The sequence below is a fragment of the Podarcis tiliguerta genome, assembly GCF_965153285.1.
Source record: "Podarcis tiliguerta genome assembly, chromosome: 6".
NCBI lineage: Eukaryota > Metazoa > Chordata > Lepidosauria > Squamata > Lacertidae > Podarcis > Podarcis tiliguerta.
Window position 1 is genome coordinate 90,718,284 of NC_139539.1, and position 15,818 is coordinate 90,734,101.

Sequence of the window (15,818 nt, forward strand, 5' to 3'; positions counted from 1 at the left end):
GGAAATGAATACACACACACACACACTTAATTTTATTTGTATGCCGTCTTCCATAGTGCAAACCACGTTCAAGGTGGCTTACAATACGAAAAAAGTACACGATTACAAATATAACAAAAGTAGCAATAAAAAACAAATAAAAACACCAGAAATTATAAAACCAAACTGAACTATTTCCACATAAATCATAATAAGACCCCCCCCCCCCAGCAATAACAGCGACTCCCACAAAACCCCTAAGGCCTAAGCATGAATGAACCCCGGAACGTTCCTTCCCAGCAGTAACATTCCTTTCCGGGGTCACTTTACACCAATGCACCAGCTCCGCGCGGGGGACAGGAAGGAGCGTGGGGTCACCGCCGGAAGTCTAGGCCTCAAATCCCGCAACTGAGTTCGCGGAACCATAGACTCATAGCATGGTAGAGTTTTCCCCGCTCTCTTCCCAATAAGAGAATAATACTTCCCCGGCGCGGAGCCGGCGCAGCGGTGTAAAGTGACACCGGGAAAGGAAACGTTGAGGCTGGAAAGGAACGTTCCGGGGGTTCATTCGGACTTATTCAAAAGCTCTTTCCGCCGCCGCGCCGTATCTCTACGTGCTCGGGGCCCGCGCGTGCGCGGTGGCTTGGGTGCCTCACCTGGGCGTCCGCGTGAGACGCACGCGCGGGGGTGGCTGGGCGTGGCTTCGGCCGTTGGGCGCGAGCGGGAGTGGGCGGGGCCTGGCTCTGAGGCGGGAGGAGGATGGACTGACTGAGGCGGCTGAGGCGCTGAGGAGGCGGCGGCGGCGGCGGCCGGGCGGGTCATGGCCTCCTTGTTCCCGGCCAACGGGGCGGCGGGCGAGTGGGGAGGCGGCGGCGGCGGCGACGACCCCAGCTCGGCGGACGAGGGTGAGGGCGGCCGGGCGGCGGCGGCGGCGGGGCTGAGGGAGTCCCCGGTCTCCGACTCCGGGAGCCGCTCGTCGTCGCCTCCGCCGATGGAGCAGTTCGAGCGGGCGGCGCAGCGGGTGCCGGCGCTGGCGGGGTCGGCCAGCCGGGAGCAGCTGCTCTACCTGTACGCCAGGTACAAGCAGGTGAGGCTCCGCTTGGCTCGGCCTTACTTCGCCCTCCTTCCCCACACACTGCCCCGCCCAGGGACCCCCGGGGGTCATCTAGTCCAACCCCGCCCTCGAATCCTTTTGCCCAGTGTGGGGCTCTCGAACCCACCACCCGGAGAGGAAGAGCCCCTCACGCTCTTGCCCTTCCCGTGTGTTCAGAGGAGAGGGACGCTGCCCCTGAGCGTGGAGGTTCCGCTTATTATTATTATTATTATTATTATTATTATTTACAGTGGTACCTCGGGTTACATACGCTTCAGGTAACACACTCCACTAACCCAGAAATAGTGCTTCAGGTTAAGAACAGAAATCGTGTTCCAGTGGTGCGGCAGCAGCGGGAGGCCCCATTATCTAAAGTGGTGCTTCAGGTTAAGAACAGTTTCGGGTTAAGAACGGCCCTCCGGAACAAATTACCGTATTTTTCGCACCATAGGACGCACTTTTCCCCCTTCAAAAATGAAGGGGAAATGTGTGTGCGTCCTATGGAGCAAAGACAGCATAGCCCCGCGACCCTCTCCCGGCTGGAGAGGTGACGCGCGGCTATGGCAGGAACCTCTTTAGCCGCGCACCACCTCTCCAGCCAGGAGAGCACGCACGGGGCTAAAGAAGCCCCCCACGACCCTCTCCCGGCTGGAGAGGTGACGCGCGGCTATGGCAGGAGCCTCTCTGCTGCGCGCCTTTGCGTTGCTCCCCGACCTGCTCTTTGGGCTGGTGGTGGGCTTCCCCCCACCAGCCCCAAAGAGCAGGTCGAAAGGAACCTGAAGCCTGGAGAGCGAGAGGGGTCAGTGGACACCAACCCCTCTCGCTCTCCAGGCTTCCAAGGTAGCCGCCTGAAGGCGACTGAACGCACCTTAAACGGCACCTTGTTTTAGAGGGAGGAAACAAGAGGGGGGAAATTCTCCCCTTCTCTGCGCAGCGCCTCCTGCCGCTTCGCTGAAGGGGCGCTGGGCAGAGAGGGGGAGAATTTTTTTTTCTTGTTCTCCCCCCTCTAAAACAAGGTGCGTCCTATTCTCCGGTGCGTCCTTTAGTGTGAAAAATACAGTAAGTACTTAACCCAGGGTACCACTGTATGTATTATGATTTTCAGTTTTATATATTTCAATCATTCTATAATCGTTTTGACATTTCAAAACTTGACTATCCTTCTCCCTTTTTCTGCGCTTCCTTAAATTTATTTTTAAAATACTTTCTGCATATCCAAAGGAACTGAATTCGCCCCTTTATTCATCTCACCTCCATAATGTAGATGGAGGTTTCACTTTGGCTTCTGCCACCTACGAAACGGCGTAATCTTTGAAAATGCCTTATTCTCCTGTTAATGGTGCTGCTTCAAATGTGTTGCTTTACGTTCTGCGAATAATGTTTCATTCTGGATTGTTTGATGTTTTAAGGCCGCAAACTGCTTAGAGAGTTTATTAATTTTTTGCTTAAAAACAGAACGTGGTATAGAAATGAAGATAGGGTCGTCGTCATCACCATCATCTCCGTGGGTTGGCCTGTTAGATAGGATAGCCTTGTGAAGCCAGCGTGGGAGAGCTGTCAGGCTGGGTCTTACTTGAGAGTTTCATAGGGCAGGTGTGTGGGTGTGTGTAGCATCGACCTTAGCCTGTGGTTTGTCATAGCTAGAACTATAAACTTACAACTAACTATCTTAGCCTGTGCTTGTGCTACCCGCCCCATTATTATTTTTGTCACCGCAGCATATTTAGCCGCTCTAAAGTGTATGGCACTTTCTGGAGAAAGAAAGGAAAGATTGCAAGCTTCTCAGGAGTAGGAACCCAAGTACCCACCAATGAAGGTTGCAGGGGAAGAAGAGGGAGAGAGAGTTAAATATAGGAAGAATGTGCATTCAGTTCAGATACATGTTTTAAGGCTTATGGTGCAGTCCTCACCCCCAGGTATGCATGTGGTGTATCTTCCCACTTCCTGGCTGACTTGGCCTTCAGCTGATGTAAGTTGCTTACCCCATTGTATCTGCTGGCAGAAGAAAAGCCCTGCTGCTGGAAGTTACACTGGTGTAAAATGGCCAAAGAAGAGGGTGGTAGGATACAGAAAGTTGTGCTGCATCCCATCTCCCTCCACTCACTGGTTTTGTCCGCAGAGTTTGGTGTAACTTACACCAACAAAAAATGCAATTGTAACTAAAATTCACCCTGTGGAAGGCAGAAAGTGGAGGTTTACGCTGCTCCTGCCCCAGCCACAAGCAGTTCAGTGTAGCTTAGTTTATCCAGGAAAAAGACCAGTATATCTGCCTGGTTAGGATTGCTCTGTTATTTTCAGCAGAGGATGAGGTAGTCAGTGAACTTGCAACACACACAGTGAATTGCATCAAATGCAATATGCAGGACAACGCCTAATCACACCCACTCCATCAGAGCCAGTCCAAAGACATCTCTCTAGATATGGATTTAAATCCCCATTTAAATTATGTTGTCACAATCACTGTTCTTCTAAGCACAACCCACACAAGTGGGAAGAAAAAGAAGAAACGTAGCAGATCATTCACGTAGCTGATGGGACAAGATGTCTGTAGAGAGTGCACAGACTCCCTGGGATAAAGGTTCAAGAGCCATTCAAGAAGAAAATACTCTTCCTAAACAGGCCAGAACATCCAACAAGAGCAGCCTCCAGTGGCTCACTCCATAGTGCAGAGGGCCGGAAAACACAAGTGGTAATTCATGCCCCGTGAATATAGCCCCATCCATCTCTTGCATGCATGCCAAAGTAACTTAAAAATGTCAGTAACAAAAGAAAAGTTGCTCCTGGGATTCAAACCCACAAGACACTTCTACTTACACATAGCCACAGCACCAGACAGGAATCATCCACACCTATGGGAAATCTGTCTCTCTCCTCTGTCCCCCATCAGAGAGCAGAGGAGCTGCAAGAGGAGCTATAACTTAGTGGAACATTTTACTTGCATAAGTTTCCAAGTTCAAATCCAAGATACAACCCCTTAACTTGCACATGAGACGATCAGAATGAGTGCTGCAATGAGCCATGTTGTTGTCGTTTAGTCGTGTCTGACTCTTCGTGACCACCTGGACCAGAGCACGCCAGGCACTCCTATCTTCCACTGCCTCACACAGTTTGGTCAAACTCATGCTGGTAGCTTCGAGAACACTGTCCAACCATCTCATCCTCTGTTGTCCCCTTCTCCTTGTGCCCTCCATCTTTCCCAACATCAGGGTCTTTTCCAGGGAGTCTTCTCTTCTTATGAGGTGGCCAAAGTATTGGAGCCTCAGCTTCAGGATCTGTCCTTCCAGTGAGCACTCAGGGCTGATTTCCTTCAGAATGGATAGGTTTGATCTTCTTGCAGTCCATGGGACTCTCAAGATTCTCCTCCAGCACCATAATTCAAAAGCATCAATTCTTCGGCGATCAGCCTTCTTTATGTTCCAGCTCTCACATAGTTTGGCCCATGTGTGGGCTAACCCAGCCTTCCCCAACCTGATCACAACTCCATCACCCCAACCATTGACCACACTGCTGGGAGTTGTAGTCCAAAACATCTGAAGGTACTGAGCTGGGCAAGGCTGGGCTAACCCAACCCTTTTGCCCCACCCCTCTTCCTGATAACCTACATGACCAATCCATTCTCCACTGCTATTTTGTCTGATAGGCTGGGCCCTGTCCAGTAGTATCCCAGGAGGCCTCATTGCCTATCCTTCTCCTTATCATACTCCCCATTTTTGCCTTATATGCCTTTACCATGGCACCCATCCCACTTGGGTACCCTGAGAGGCCTGCTTCCTTACAGTACAGGGTACCTGAGTGAGCAGAGAAAGGGGCAGTGCCCTTAAGCCCATGAAGTTTTCTGCTTGCGTCCTCGCAATACTATGGCTAGCTGATTGTATTGGGCAGAATATATTTGGGGAAGGGATTGCTATATATTGGCTCCCAGCAACAAATCATGTAATGCTGTCAGCACCTTTAATTGATTGGTGTCTGGCATGGAGGAGATCCTAAAAAGCTACAAGTGCAGTGTTAGGTCACCCTAGCATGGCCGTTGGAACTTGGACAGTGCCTTGACTGATAGCAAGGTAGCATGTAGGTTTCCATGTGGGACCAGCTCCAGGTTAGGAACACCTCCTGTTGCATAACTGTCATGGAGCTTGCAAGAGTACAGAAACCTGCATGGAGCAAGTAGGTTGTTAACCCAGAGGGACAGCCAGGAGCATCCTAGGCATTGCTGCTGGTCATGAGGAAAGTCTCCCTCTTAGCCTGCAATGAATAAGCTGTGGGATAAAACCTGTACCTGTGGAAGAGAGGCCTCTGGAGAACAAAGTGACAGACAGAGTAGCAAGTGATAGGCAGGAACTGGAGTGCACTGTTCTTGAACTGCTGTGTGCATAGTAAGTGTTTGTGAGGCGGTAAGACCATCTATCTGAGTATTCAGCCAGGGCTTGTGCCTTCTCCATGGTGAGAGTATCAGGGAAAGAAACTTCTGGCAGTTCCCTCACTGTGAGAAGTAGGTTACAGGGAACCAGGCAAAGGGCCTTCTCAGGAGTCGTGCTTGCCCTGTGGAACGCCCTGCTGTCAGATGTCAAGAAATAAACAACTATCTGAATTTTAGAAGACAGCAGAAAGCATTCCTGTGTAGGGAAGTTTTTAATGTTTGATACTTTGCTGTGGTTTTATAATTTGTTGGAAGCTGCCCAGAGTGGCTGGAACAACCCAGTCAGATGGGTGGAATATATCATCATCATCATTATGATTATTACACTGCACTGACTGTGAGAATACACTGGTGTCCACAGCATTTGTGTGATTACAATCTATGCAGCAAAAAAGTGCTCTCTTTGAAGAAAGTGTTGCATTTTATCTGGTACGAAAGTTAGCAGTTTTGCCTGAAAATGCAGTATTTCTACAACACAGTGTGGCTCTGAATGAAGAAATCTGTTCATATGCAGCAATGGACTGTGCTTTCCAGGCACAATAAACCCAAAGCCTGTTGGTAAACGGTGTGATACCCTGTTTTAGATTTTTGCCTCTTTGCACAGTGTGGAGATGTGGGGAAGGGGAAAAACATTGAAAATAAATGTCCGAAGCCAGCCCAACTGTGATGGGAAGCAGTGAAGCCTAGAAATGAATGAAGTGCCCTTGAGCACTTGCCAGCTTTGTTAGACTGCCTCTTACTATTTTATACATTGGTCCTTGTGGCTATAGGCAGAATTTTAAGTCCTTAGGTGTGATCATTGGGTCATTCCACACCAAATCACCAAGGTGCCATGTGCTCTCACGACTCAGATTTTCTTCATTTATGTGTAGATACCTATGAGATAACCTCAAAATAATATTTTAAGATTTTTTTGGTCCAAAATTGGGCTCAGGAGAATTTTTTGAAAATTTTGATTTTCGTGCAATTTAGGCTAATGGAATTTCTGCGTCAGTGTAGAAAAAACCTCCTGTTTCGCTTATTTTTCAACTGATTGGGCTTATTTTGGTATCAGAATAAAGTTAATTGTGGTCTCTTTCAAAATAAGGTATAAAAATGGTCTTAAGTGCCACAGAAAAGGGTCGCTGACCATTTAAAGTAAATTTTTGTCTTTTTATTCCTGGTAGGTTCGATAAGCCATAGCACGCAAATCACAACTAACACATGTTTCATACTTTTGTTGTAGAATGGGCTAACCATGCACTTGTTATGTTTTAAAAATAAGGAGGGTGTTTTTTGCAGTTATAAAATAAATTGATTTTGAAGTAATTTTTTAACAATTTTTATTGATTTATTTTTGTACAGGTTTAAGGGCTCTTTGAGCCTGAAATAACTCACACATTCATGGGAATAGTTAAAATTGTACCCTTTTATGTTACAATGTCATCTGATATATTTTTAGTTAGTTGTTGTTGTTGTTGTTTAGTCATTTAGTCGAGTCCGACTCTTTGTGACAATATGCATGTGTGCTTGGGCCCAGGGTCTTTTGCCTCAGCATCCCCACTACTACTCCCTGTTGCTTTTGTTGTTGTTTAGTTGTGTCCAACTCTTCGTGACCCCCTGGACCAGAGCACGCCAGGCCCTCCTGTCTTCCACTGCCTCCCACAATTTGGTCAAACTCATGCTGGTAGCTTCGAGAACACTATCCAACCATCTCGTCCTCTGTCGTCCCCTTCTCCTTGTGCCCTCAGTCTTTCTAAGCATCAGGGTCTTTTCCAGGGAGTCTTCTCTTCTTGTGAGGTGGCCAAAGTCTTGGAGCCTCAGCTTCAGGATCTGTCCTTCCAGTGAGCACTCAGGGCTGATTTCCTTCAGAATGGAGAGGTTTGATCTTCTTGCAGTCCATGGGACTCTCAAGAGTCTCCTCCAGCACCATAATTCAAAAGCATCAATTCTTCGGCGATCAGCCTTCTTTATGGTCCAGCTCTCACTTCCATACAACACTACTGGGAAAACCATAGCTTTAACTATATGAACCTTTAATTAGTTAGATATAGTTTTATTGATTATTTGATAAAAACAAAATACGTCTCAGAGCCCTTGTTCATTTTATTGTGTAAAAGACTCCTGCAATGATATGACCCCCTTTTGTAAGTATGAAAAAAATTAAATTCCTCATTTCCTGCCTCTGAGGTTGGAGGTCTAAGCACACTTAATAGGAAGGGAGCCCCATCTAACACAATGAGGCTTACTTAGGATAGCACTGCACATCTGAGGTTCACGGGACTTTTCTAGCCTCGGTAAGTGGCATGAATAACTTGTTAATCAAGTAGTCACTCCCTTCCCATTAAATTGTGTTGTCCAGCCTCAGATTTGTAGGATACGCTTAACATTTGTTCTTTGTCAGAATGATTGTGTCGATATTGTACGGAAGGTTGACAATGCTGGTTTGACAGGAGAAAACCAAATAACTCAGTATTTAGCAAAGAATCAAACCTGGGTGAAAAGTCAAAAAATTATACTGGTCTCTTCAATATTTACATTTTCATGGCAGCTTATAAACCAGACACACAGGAAGAAGAATAAAAGAGTTAAATTAAAACAGACAACATTTCAGTAAATTGGAACAAATGCCTGTAGTGACTAAAAACCAGAGTCAACTGATTAAACAGATTTTTTTACCTGACACCAGAAAGACATAAGAGTAGGTGTCAGGTGAGCCTTCCTGGGAACAGCCTTCCATAAGACAAGTACCACAAATGAAAAAGCTGTTGATCACCACCCACCAAGCCTCCAGAATTGGGACAATCTTGAGGATGATCTCAGCAGTTGAGCAGTTCACGCAGGTTGGGCTGCAGATACTGTTTCAAGATATCAAGCGCTTTAAAACTTGCATTTGGAGTTTTGTTTGGAAATGGGCTGGTGAGGGGTTCTGAAAGGCTAATTCTGGTCAGTAGTCTGCAAGCGGTGTTTGACTGCCTCATTGACTTTATGGGATACAACAATCATTGTCTGGTGAAGTATGGGCATATATGCTCCAAAAATGTAAAGTACATCAGCCAGTGCAGACATCTGAATTATATGCCATTACTAGCTGCCTATTCCAGTATGATGGCAACTGCCCACTGGCTGCATTTCGGAAGAACTTTTCTCGTATTTGGCATGGCAATGCAAACTGCTGTTGCGCTGTTAAAAAAACCCTATCATTCAAGTATGTACATGGTGGTACTATATTAATAACAAATGGGCTTCTAGAGTTTGTATCCTGGGCTTATAGAATCTGTTTTGATTTGAGGAAATCTGCACAACCACATGCAACATGTGTATATGAGTGCATTCAATGAAATGAGCAAAATCCCCCCAAGCAACCCCAAAAGGCGGGGACCCCAGCCCCAAACAAAGCATCTTCATTTTAGAAATACAGAAAAGCAGGAAAAATGCACCTGCACTCCCCCAAAGCAAAACACACCCCTGTCTCTCCCCATGCCTCCTAACTTATGCAGCAACAGGGCCTGCTTTGCTTTGCTTTTGTTTTGTTTTTAAAGAGAAGGTAGAGTTCCAGCTGTACCCTCTTCTTTTCTCTGAAGACTAACTCTGGGCTCAGTGAGACTCTGCATTCTGGGGAAAGGTTGAATGACTGAATGCCTGCACTTCACTTTCAAGGCAGCTAAAGGTTAAAATAAACCCTGAAAAATGTTTTTAAAATTAAAAAATTGGGGCGGGACAGGGGGCTACAACAGGTGCAAGGAGGGTGTTTGTGGGCACTGCTTGGGGACTCCAGGAATCAGTGTTTGCATAATCAACTAATACAAGAAGAAGCCTTGATAGCTTTAGATTTCGATCGTTACTGATTTAAGGCAAGACTTTACTCTTCAACATTCTTTCTCCCAATTTATTCATATAATCTGCATAAAAGACTGATAAAATATTGCTTTAGCAGAGACTAGTACCTCCATTGAATAAAAGGTGCTGACTCAGGTCAGTCCACTGTCCCTAGTGCAGCATTTGTGTTTTTCCTCAGTCTGTTTCTTTTCTCTACAAACGGTGATTTAGGAGAGAACAGCCCCTATAAAAAGATGACAGTAACAGCTGAGCACTTTGTTAAGACACTGCTTACTTAAGCAGTTCAAGATAAATAGCATAAACACCTACTTAACTTTTCCACTTACTGGAGGTCATTTCAGAGTCTGACTGTGTGAACAGACCTGACAAGAGTTGCTCAGCTGATTTCTAAAATGTTTTTTTCCTAAGAGTTAAGATAATGAAGATGTGGCTTGTTGGGGTTTTGCAATCCCCAGCTTACCTGTAAGAGTTCTAGACGGATGTGATGCTGGTAGACATGGTGGCTTGAATGAACACTTTGCTGGCTGTTACCTAGCAAGGAATTTCTTTCCTGGAACGATAGGCGCTTGTTCTAATGGGTAATTTTTTTTATTGTTGATACATCTGCTCTATAGGAAGGGCTGTGTGTACTTTATTAAAAATATATTTTATTTTACTAACAGGGGATAGTGCAAATTGGCACGGCCACTAAAGTTTCAAAGGTTGAGAGATGGTCTAGAAGAGGCCACAGTTCTCAGGATGTCTGTGGCCTCTTCTCAAACCATACTTCCCTCAACCCAGGACGCTGGTAATTTGCAGAGCATTCTCACACTGGTGTAAAACCTAGCCTTTATTTTTATTTTTTGTTTTAAAGTCTGCTAGTGATGGGGAGGGGCCAGGAACTTTGCCCCTAAACCACTAACCACTGAAAATGATAGTGAGCTGCTTTAGAGAGCATGCATTGTTTACCTAGTTTCAAGCATATTTACATAAGAGCTAGAAAATTTATTAAAAAGAAGAAAAGAGCAGAACCGTGGCTAATACCACATTTGGTGCTTTTTTGTGTGCTTTGCAGAATTGTATGTTCCAGCCCTGAGTATTTCTCCGTCTTCACCACTTCTTTGCAGAATATCACCAGGCCTGGGTTATATAAATGTGCCTCTCACTCTGCAGAACCTTGAACTTACGAATTTATTTCTGTTGTGTTTCTGCATTTGGCGAACCTGGGAAAACAATTTATATGGTCTTAGAAAAAAATTAAGGCTAAAGTCACATTATTTTGTTAGCAAGTCCATAAAGACAAACAAAAATACATCATCATTTCTTTAGTACTTATGCCAGCACTGTTCCCCTTCTATCTTTAGGTCAAATGTGGTAGCTGCAACACTCCCAAACCTGGGTTTTTCGACTTTGAAGGAAAGCAGAAATGGTAAGTGGAAATACCTCATAATTTCTATGTACTTTTCCCCAGTCCATTAGATAATTTTCTTTAGAGGATGCTACCATTTTTGTGTTAATTACTGAATGACTCTTGGGAATGCATTTTTATTTAGGCTCCCCTCCTCATTTTCCAATTTAAAAAATGTGTACGGTAACAAACTCAAGGCTTGTGCAGCTCACATTCTCAAAAGGCTCAGGATTTCCCTGAGTTATGCCCTGCAGGTCACTACCCCATGGAGCCTTATAAAAATCTGCACTACCTGGAGCCTTGAAAAACAGCTTTTGGGGGATTTTAAAGAGCCCTGTCTGAACTGTGATTAATGCCCAGGACTTAAATGAAATAGATTAAATTTAGAGAGGCACTAACAGTGCATATGCAGAAGCCTGTTTTGCATTCTTTCTGAGCTGGAGAAGTACTTCTTGGGGAAATTGTGCTCTTTTTATCATACATCTGAACACTTACAGACAGGATGAAATTAATATTCCAAAGTGATAATTAGTGAGCTTATATTCTCTCTGTGGATGGAAAAACGTTTCCTGAGTATTTCACTGTGGAGCTAAACAATTTTGTTATAAATTTGCTTTAAATTTATATTAATGTGACCAATATTTGACCAGTCAGTGGATGAAACTATTTTTGCATGTAAGTGTCAAATGACTAGCATCTGAATCAGGTACCGGCTGCATAGGTGACTACTTCACCACCATTGTGAGAGAGAAGAAAAGCTCACTATGGATCTTTTTTAAAAAGTCTCTCAAATAATGATTTCAGCAGCTCTCCTCTGTGGAACGACCGAACCTCTTTCTATGAATCCCTGCGTTCAAAGAGTGACTTAGAAGGTTGCCCCAATCTAATTAAAGCAGTGATGGATACTATAATGGATTAATTATGGATGTGAAATTAAGTTCCATATTTTTCGCCCTGTAGGACGCAGCCATCCCCAAGCTAGAAGAGGGAGACGGAGCGGCTCCGTCTCCCTCTTCTGCCTTCAGGGATAGCCTCCCTAGGCTCTGTGCGGCAGCGTACTCCGCTGCCCTGCAGAGGCTTTGCGCAGCCATCCCCAAGCTAGAAGGGGGAGACGGAGTGCTCCATCTCCCTCTTCTGCCTTCAGGGACAGCCTCTCTAGCCTCCGTGGGGCAGCAACTTGCCCTGCTATCCCCCGAGCTTGTGGGGCTGGCGATGGGGAGAAGCAAGCTTGCTTCTCCCCCTCCCCCGCCAGCCCCCAGATCAGGTTGGGGAATAGCGGGGTGGCGGCGCTCCGCCTCCCCGCTATCCCCCGGGCTTGAGGGTATGGCGATGGGGAGAAGCAAGCTTGCTTCTCCCCCCCGCCAGCCTCCAGATCAGGTCGGGGAATAGCGGGGTGGCGGCGCTTCGCCTCCCCACTGTCCCCCGAGCTTGTGGACTGCAGGCTGCTGCCCGCAAGTTTTGCGAGTCTGTGGAACCTCCCGCCGGGCTTGCAAGGCTTGCGGATAGCTTCCTGAAGCGTGGAGAGCGAGAGGGGTCGGTGCGCACCGACCCCTCTTGCTCTCCAGGCTTCAGCGAAAGCCTGCATTCGCCCCATAGGACGCACACACATTTCCCCTTCATTTTTGGAGGGGGAAAAGTGCGTCCTGTAGAGCGAAAAATACGGTATATAAGCCTGACCAGGGTATTGAATTGAAGGTGGGAAATCCAGAGATAAACACATTAACCTCTACTGAGTAGTGGATCTTCTTTCCTTACGTCTATGTCACAGGGAAGCTTGGAAAGCATTGGGTGATACAAGTCCAGAGCAGGCTATTCGAGAGTATGTCGCTACTGTGAAGAAACTGGACCCCACTTGGAATCCACAGGTAGGCATATATAATCATGTTTCAGAAATTCATTGTGTAGCTGAATAGGCCATATAAGGCAATGTCCTGCCCTCAGGTCTGTGAATTTTGTACATTTTAATCAGGATGCAAGCAGATAGGGGCTTTGCAGCTGGGGCAACTGAACACTTTCAAAGTAAATGGGTTCCTTGTGGGCAATTTCTGTCTCTCATGTCTAATCCACAGTGAAGTTTTTTAGTACCACTGGCCTGCATTACTTGCCAAGCCTAGTAGCCACGCACTGTGGTTTATCAGTAACATAATGTACTTCTTGTTTTTGCTGCCTGACTGGGACTGAACAAAAAAAAAAAGTTTCCTGCAGCTTTGGAGGTTGCTGTTTGCTACTGGCTGCCTCTTGGTGGATCACAGCGTGTGTAGCCTTGGAAGCTAAGTAGGAAGTATAATGCTAACTAACTTAGAGGAGTTACTTGGTTACCTCAGACTTGTTTAGCAGTAAGTGCAAGTAGATTTCTTTCTCCAGTCTCCCAGTTGTCGAGGTCAATCCTATATTGTCAAACCTTGGTTGTCGAACACAATCTGTCCCAGAAGCCCATTTGGCTTCCTAAATGTTCGACAACCGAGGCACTGCTCAAGTGGAAGCCGCTTCAAACGTTTAGCTTCCAAAAAATGTTCAAAAACCGGAGCAGTTGCTTCCGAGTTTTCGGCGTTGGGAAGCTGAAACGTTCCAAAACGGAGGTGTTCGGGAGCCGAGATTTGACTGGACTGTACACAAGAAGCTGGCGCAAAGCAAGCTCAGCAGAAGTTAAGCCAATGTCAAGTCCACCAGATCCAAACTCTGTCCAGGCGTGGGGCTAGCGGTGGCTGAATTGGCCTAAGGCTGACAAAGTGAGGGGAGCCTTTAAAGTAGTGTTTGAGTTCTAACTAACCAACTGAGCCGTCGAACCCCTCCCCCCTTTTTTTTGCTAGCTTCACTTATGCTGGGTTGCCAGGTCACGTGACTGAGCTGAACGGGCTTAGGATCTGTCCAAATTCCCCCACTCTGGTCCTCCCCCACCCCCTTTTCAGGGGCAACTTAAGTTCTGCCGACCTTGGCTCCGTTGGCTGGTTAAGGCGGAATAGGGGACTTGAGCTAGCGTAGGCCTAGCTGAGCTGGGAACCTCCCGACTCTTGCTACAAAAGTGCTTCTTAAATATACTTTTGTGGATCTTGCTACAAAATTGCTTCCTAAATATACTTTTGTCAATTTGCAAGCAACTGGTTTTACGTGCTGTGTGTGATCCTGTTGTACAGTTGTTGTTGTACAGTGTGATACAGTGTGATACAGTTGTACCTTGGAATTCGAACAGAATTTGTTCTGGAAGTCCGTTCGACTTCCAAAACATTTGAAAACCAAAGTGCGGCTTCTGATTGGCTGCAGGAAGTTCCTGCAGCCAATCAGAAGCCACAGAAACCCCGTCAGACGTTTGGCTTTCAAAAATAGTTTGCAAACCGGAACAGTCACTTCCAGGTTTGCGGCATTCGGAAGTAATTTGCTTCAAATAATTTGTGCACTTCAAGCATTAAAACTGAATACAGTATTCAGAAACCCACAGAGAGATTTTTCTGAGCATTTCCTTTTAATACTTGAAACTTCCCTGGTGATGCCTGATCCCCCTCAAAGTCTTCCTCTGAGCTAGTGGGCATCACAGGGGCTGTCCAAGGTGAGCTGTGCCTCAGTTCCCTTTGTTCAGTCAGTCAATCAATTTATTACAACAATGGAAGATAAGTAAAATAAAAGGTGTCACTGATAGTGGCTAAATTTCTATCAGTAACTGAGAAGAGAACAATTCACCATTTGAAACAGGAAGGACCATCTTCAGGGGCTAACTCAGGATTACTGTACCTCTGTATAATTTTTTGTTTTTTTTAAACTTTTGAATCTGTTTTGCTCTGAGATTTGGCTGTGCTCTGTGTGTTTGTTTTACCTTTGGACTATTGATTGCAATTAATAGATTTAATTCTTCTTGTAGTTTGAGCTGTGGTGCTTGTATTTTAGCATAAAGCACTTTGTATAGCACTGGATTTGAAGCAGGAAGAGCTTGACTAAGCAATAATAGTAAATAATTGTAAACTTAATTTGCAGCCCTCAGAAGTTAAGAAGTATTAAATAGCCTAAGGCTTGAGCAGGTCTCTACTGTTGGCGTAGCCAGTTATTTTCTTCTAACAATTACTGTAACTACAAATTATTTTATTTGAAAACTGTATGTTATATCCTGAAGGTATATTGTACTACTGTGCTGTCAAAATTACTGGAGTTACTGGAAAGTTGGTAAACCAGACCTACTCTCTTCAGTGATTTCTTATTTGGAAATCATTGCCATTTAAAATTGCATTGTAGTTAGCTAACATTTAGGCCACAAGAGGGAGCTCTGATTCTAATAGTGAATAAAAGTTCATTTGTCACAGTGCTGTGACTCTTTCACAGCAATTGTTTACTTCAGCTTTTAATGTAGAATTTTGCGGGGACATAGTGTAAGTGGGTTACCTGTTACCTCTTCCTTTTACATTTAGAACTTCTACTGATTCAGGAGTTATGGATGTATTTGGCCAAACAAAAGGTGGAATGGAAAATGCTTATTGCTTTATCTTGTTCACCTTTCTGTTAAGAGCCTAAGTGCCTTGCTTGATCTAGTCCAGCATCATATTTCCAAAGCAGCTCACCAGACTCTGGGAACTCATAAGCAGTGCATGAAAGTGGTCGCTTTCTTTTCCCTTCTTGTCTCTGTTGATGGTTTGGTTTTATATTATTTATTGCATTTGTATATCACCCATAGGGATGCGGGTGGCGCTATGGGTAAAACCTCAGCGCCTAGGACTTGCCGATCGCATGGTCGGCGGTTCGAATCCCCGCGGTGGGGTGCGCTCCCGTCGTTCGGTCCCAGCACCTGCCAACCTAGCAGTTCGAAAGCACCCCCGGGTGCAAGTAGATAAATAGGGACCGCTTACCAGCGGGAAGGTAAACGGCGTTCCGTGTGCTGCGCTGGCTCGCCAGATGCGGCTTTGCCACGTGACCCGGAAGTGTCTGCGGACAGCGCTGGCTCCCGGCCTATAGAGTGAGATGAGCGCGCAACCCTAGAGGCTGGCAAGACTGGCCCGAATGGGCAGGGGTACCTTTACCTTTACCTTTACTATATCACCCATACAACTGATTTCTTTGGGTGGTTTTACCTTCATAGTTTCTTGTGATTACACCTATTTACTGAGTTTGAACCTTTTAGAGAGATAATATGTATTTAGCTA

At 45.7% G+C, this 15,818-nt stretch overlaps 1 protein-coding gene and 1 long non-coding RNA gene across 2 annotated transcripts in view; one reads left to right on the forward strand and one right to left on the reverse strand.

Moving 5' to 3' along the window:
• Positions 1-773: 773 nt before the first annotated feature.
• The window catches only part of ACBD6 (acyl-CoA binding domain containing 6), a 99,801-nt gene continuing 84,756 nt past the window's right edge, over positions 774-15,818 (forward strand). The window contains exons 1-3 of the mRNA XM_083446374.1: positions 774-1,066; positions 10,652-10,716; positions 12,464-12,560. Of these exons, the coding sequence (XP_083302500.1) occupies positions 800-1,066; positions 10,652-10,716; positions 12,464-12,560 (429 nt within the window). The 5' untranslated portion in view covers positions 774-799. The remainder of the gene's footprint in view (positions 1,067-10,651; positions 10,717-12,463; positions 12,561-15,818) is intronic.
• Positions 9,486-14,442, reverse strand: LOC310680141. Its single transcript, XR_014512662.1, has 3 exons — positions 14,371-14,442; positions 10,475-10,510; positions 9,486-9,531 (listed from the first exon to the last, which is right to left on the reverse strand). It is a non-coding gene; the product is annotated as an uncharacterized lncRNA (long non-coding RNA).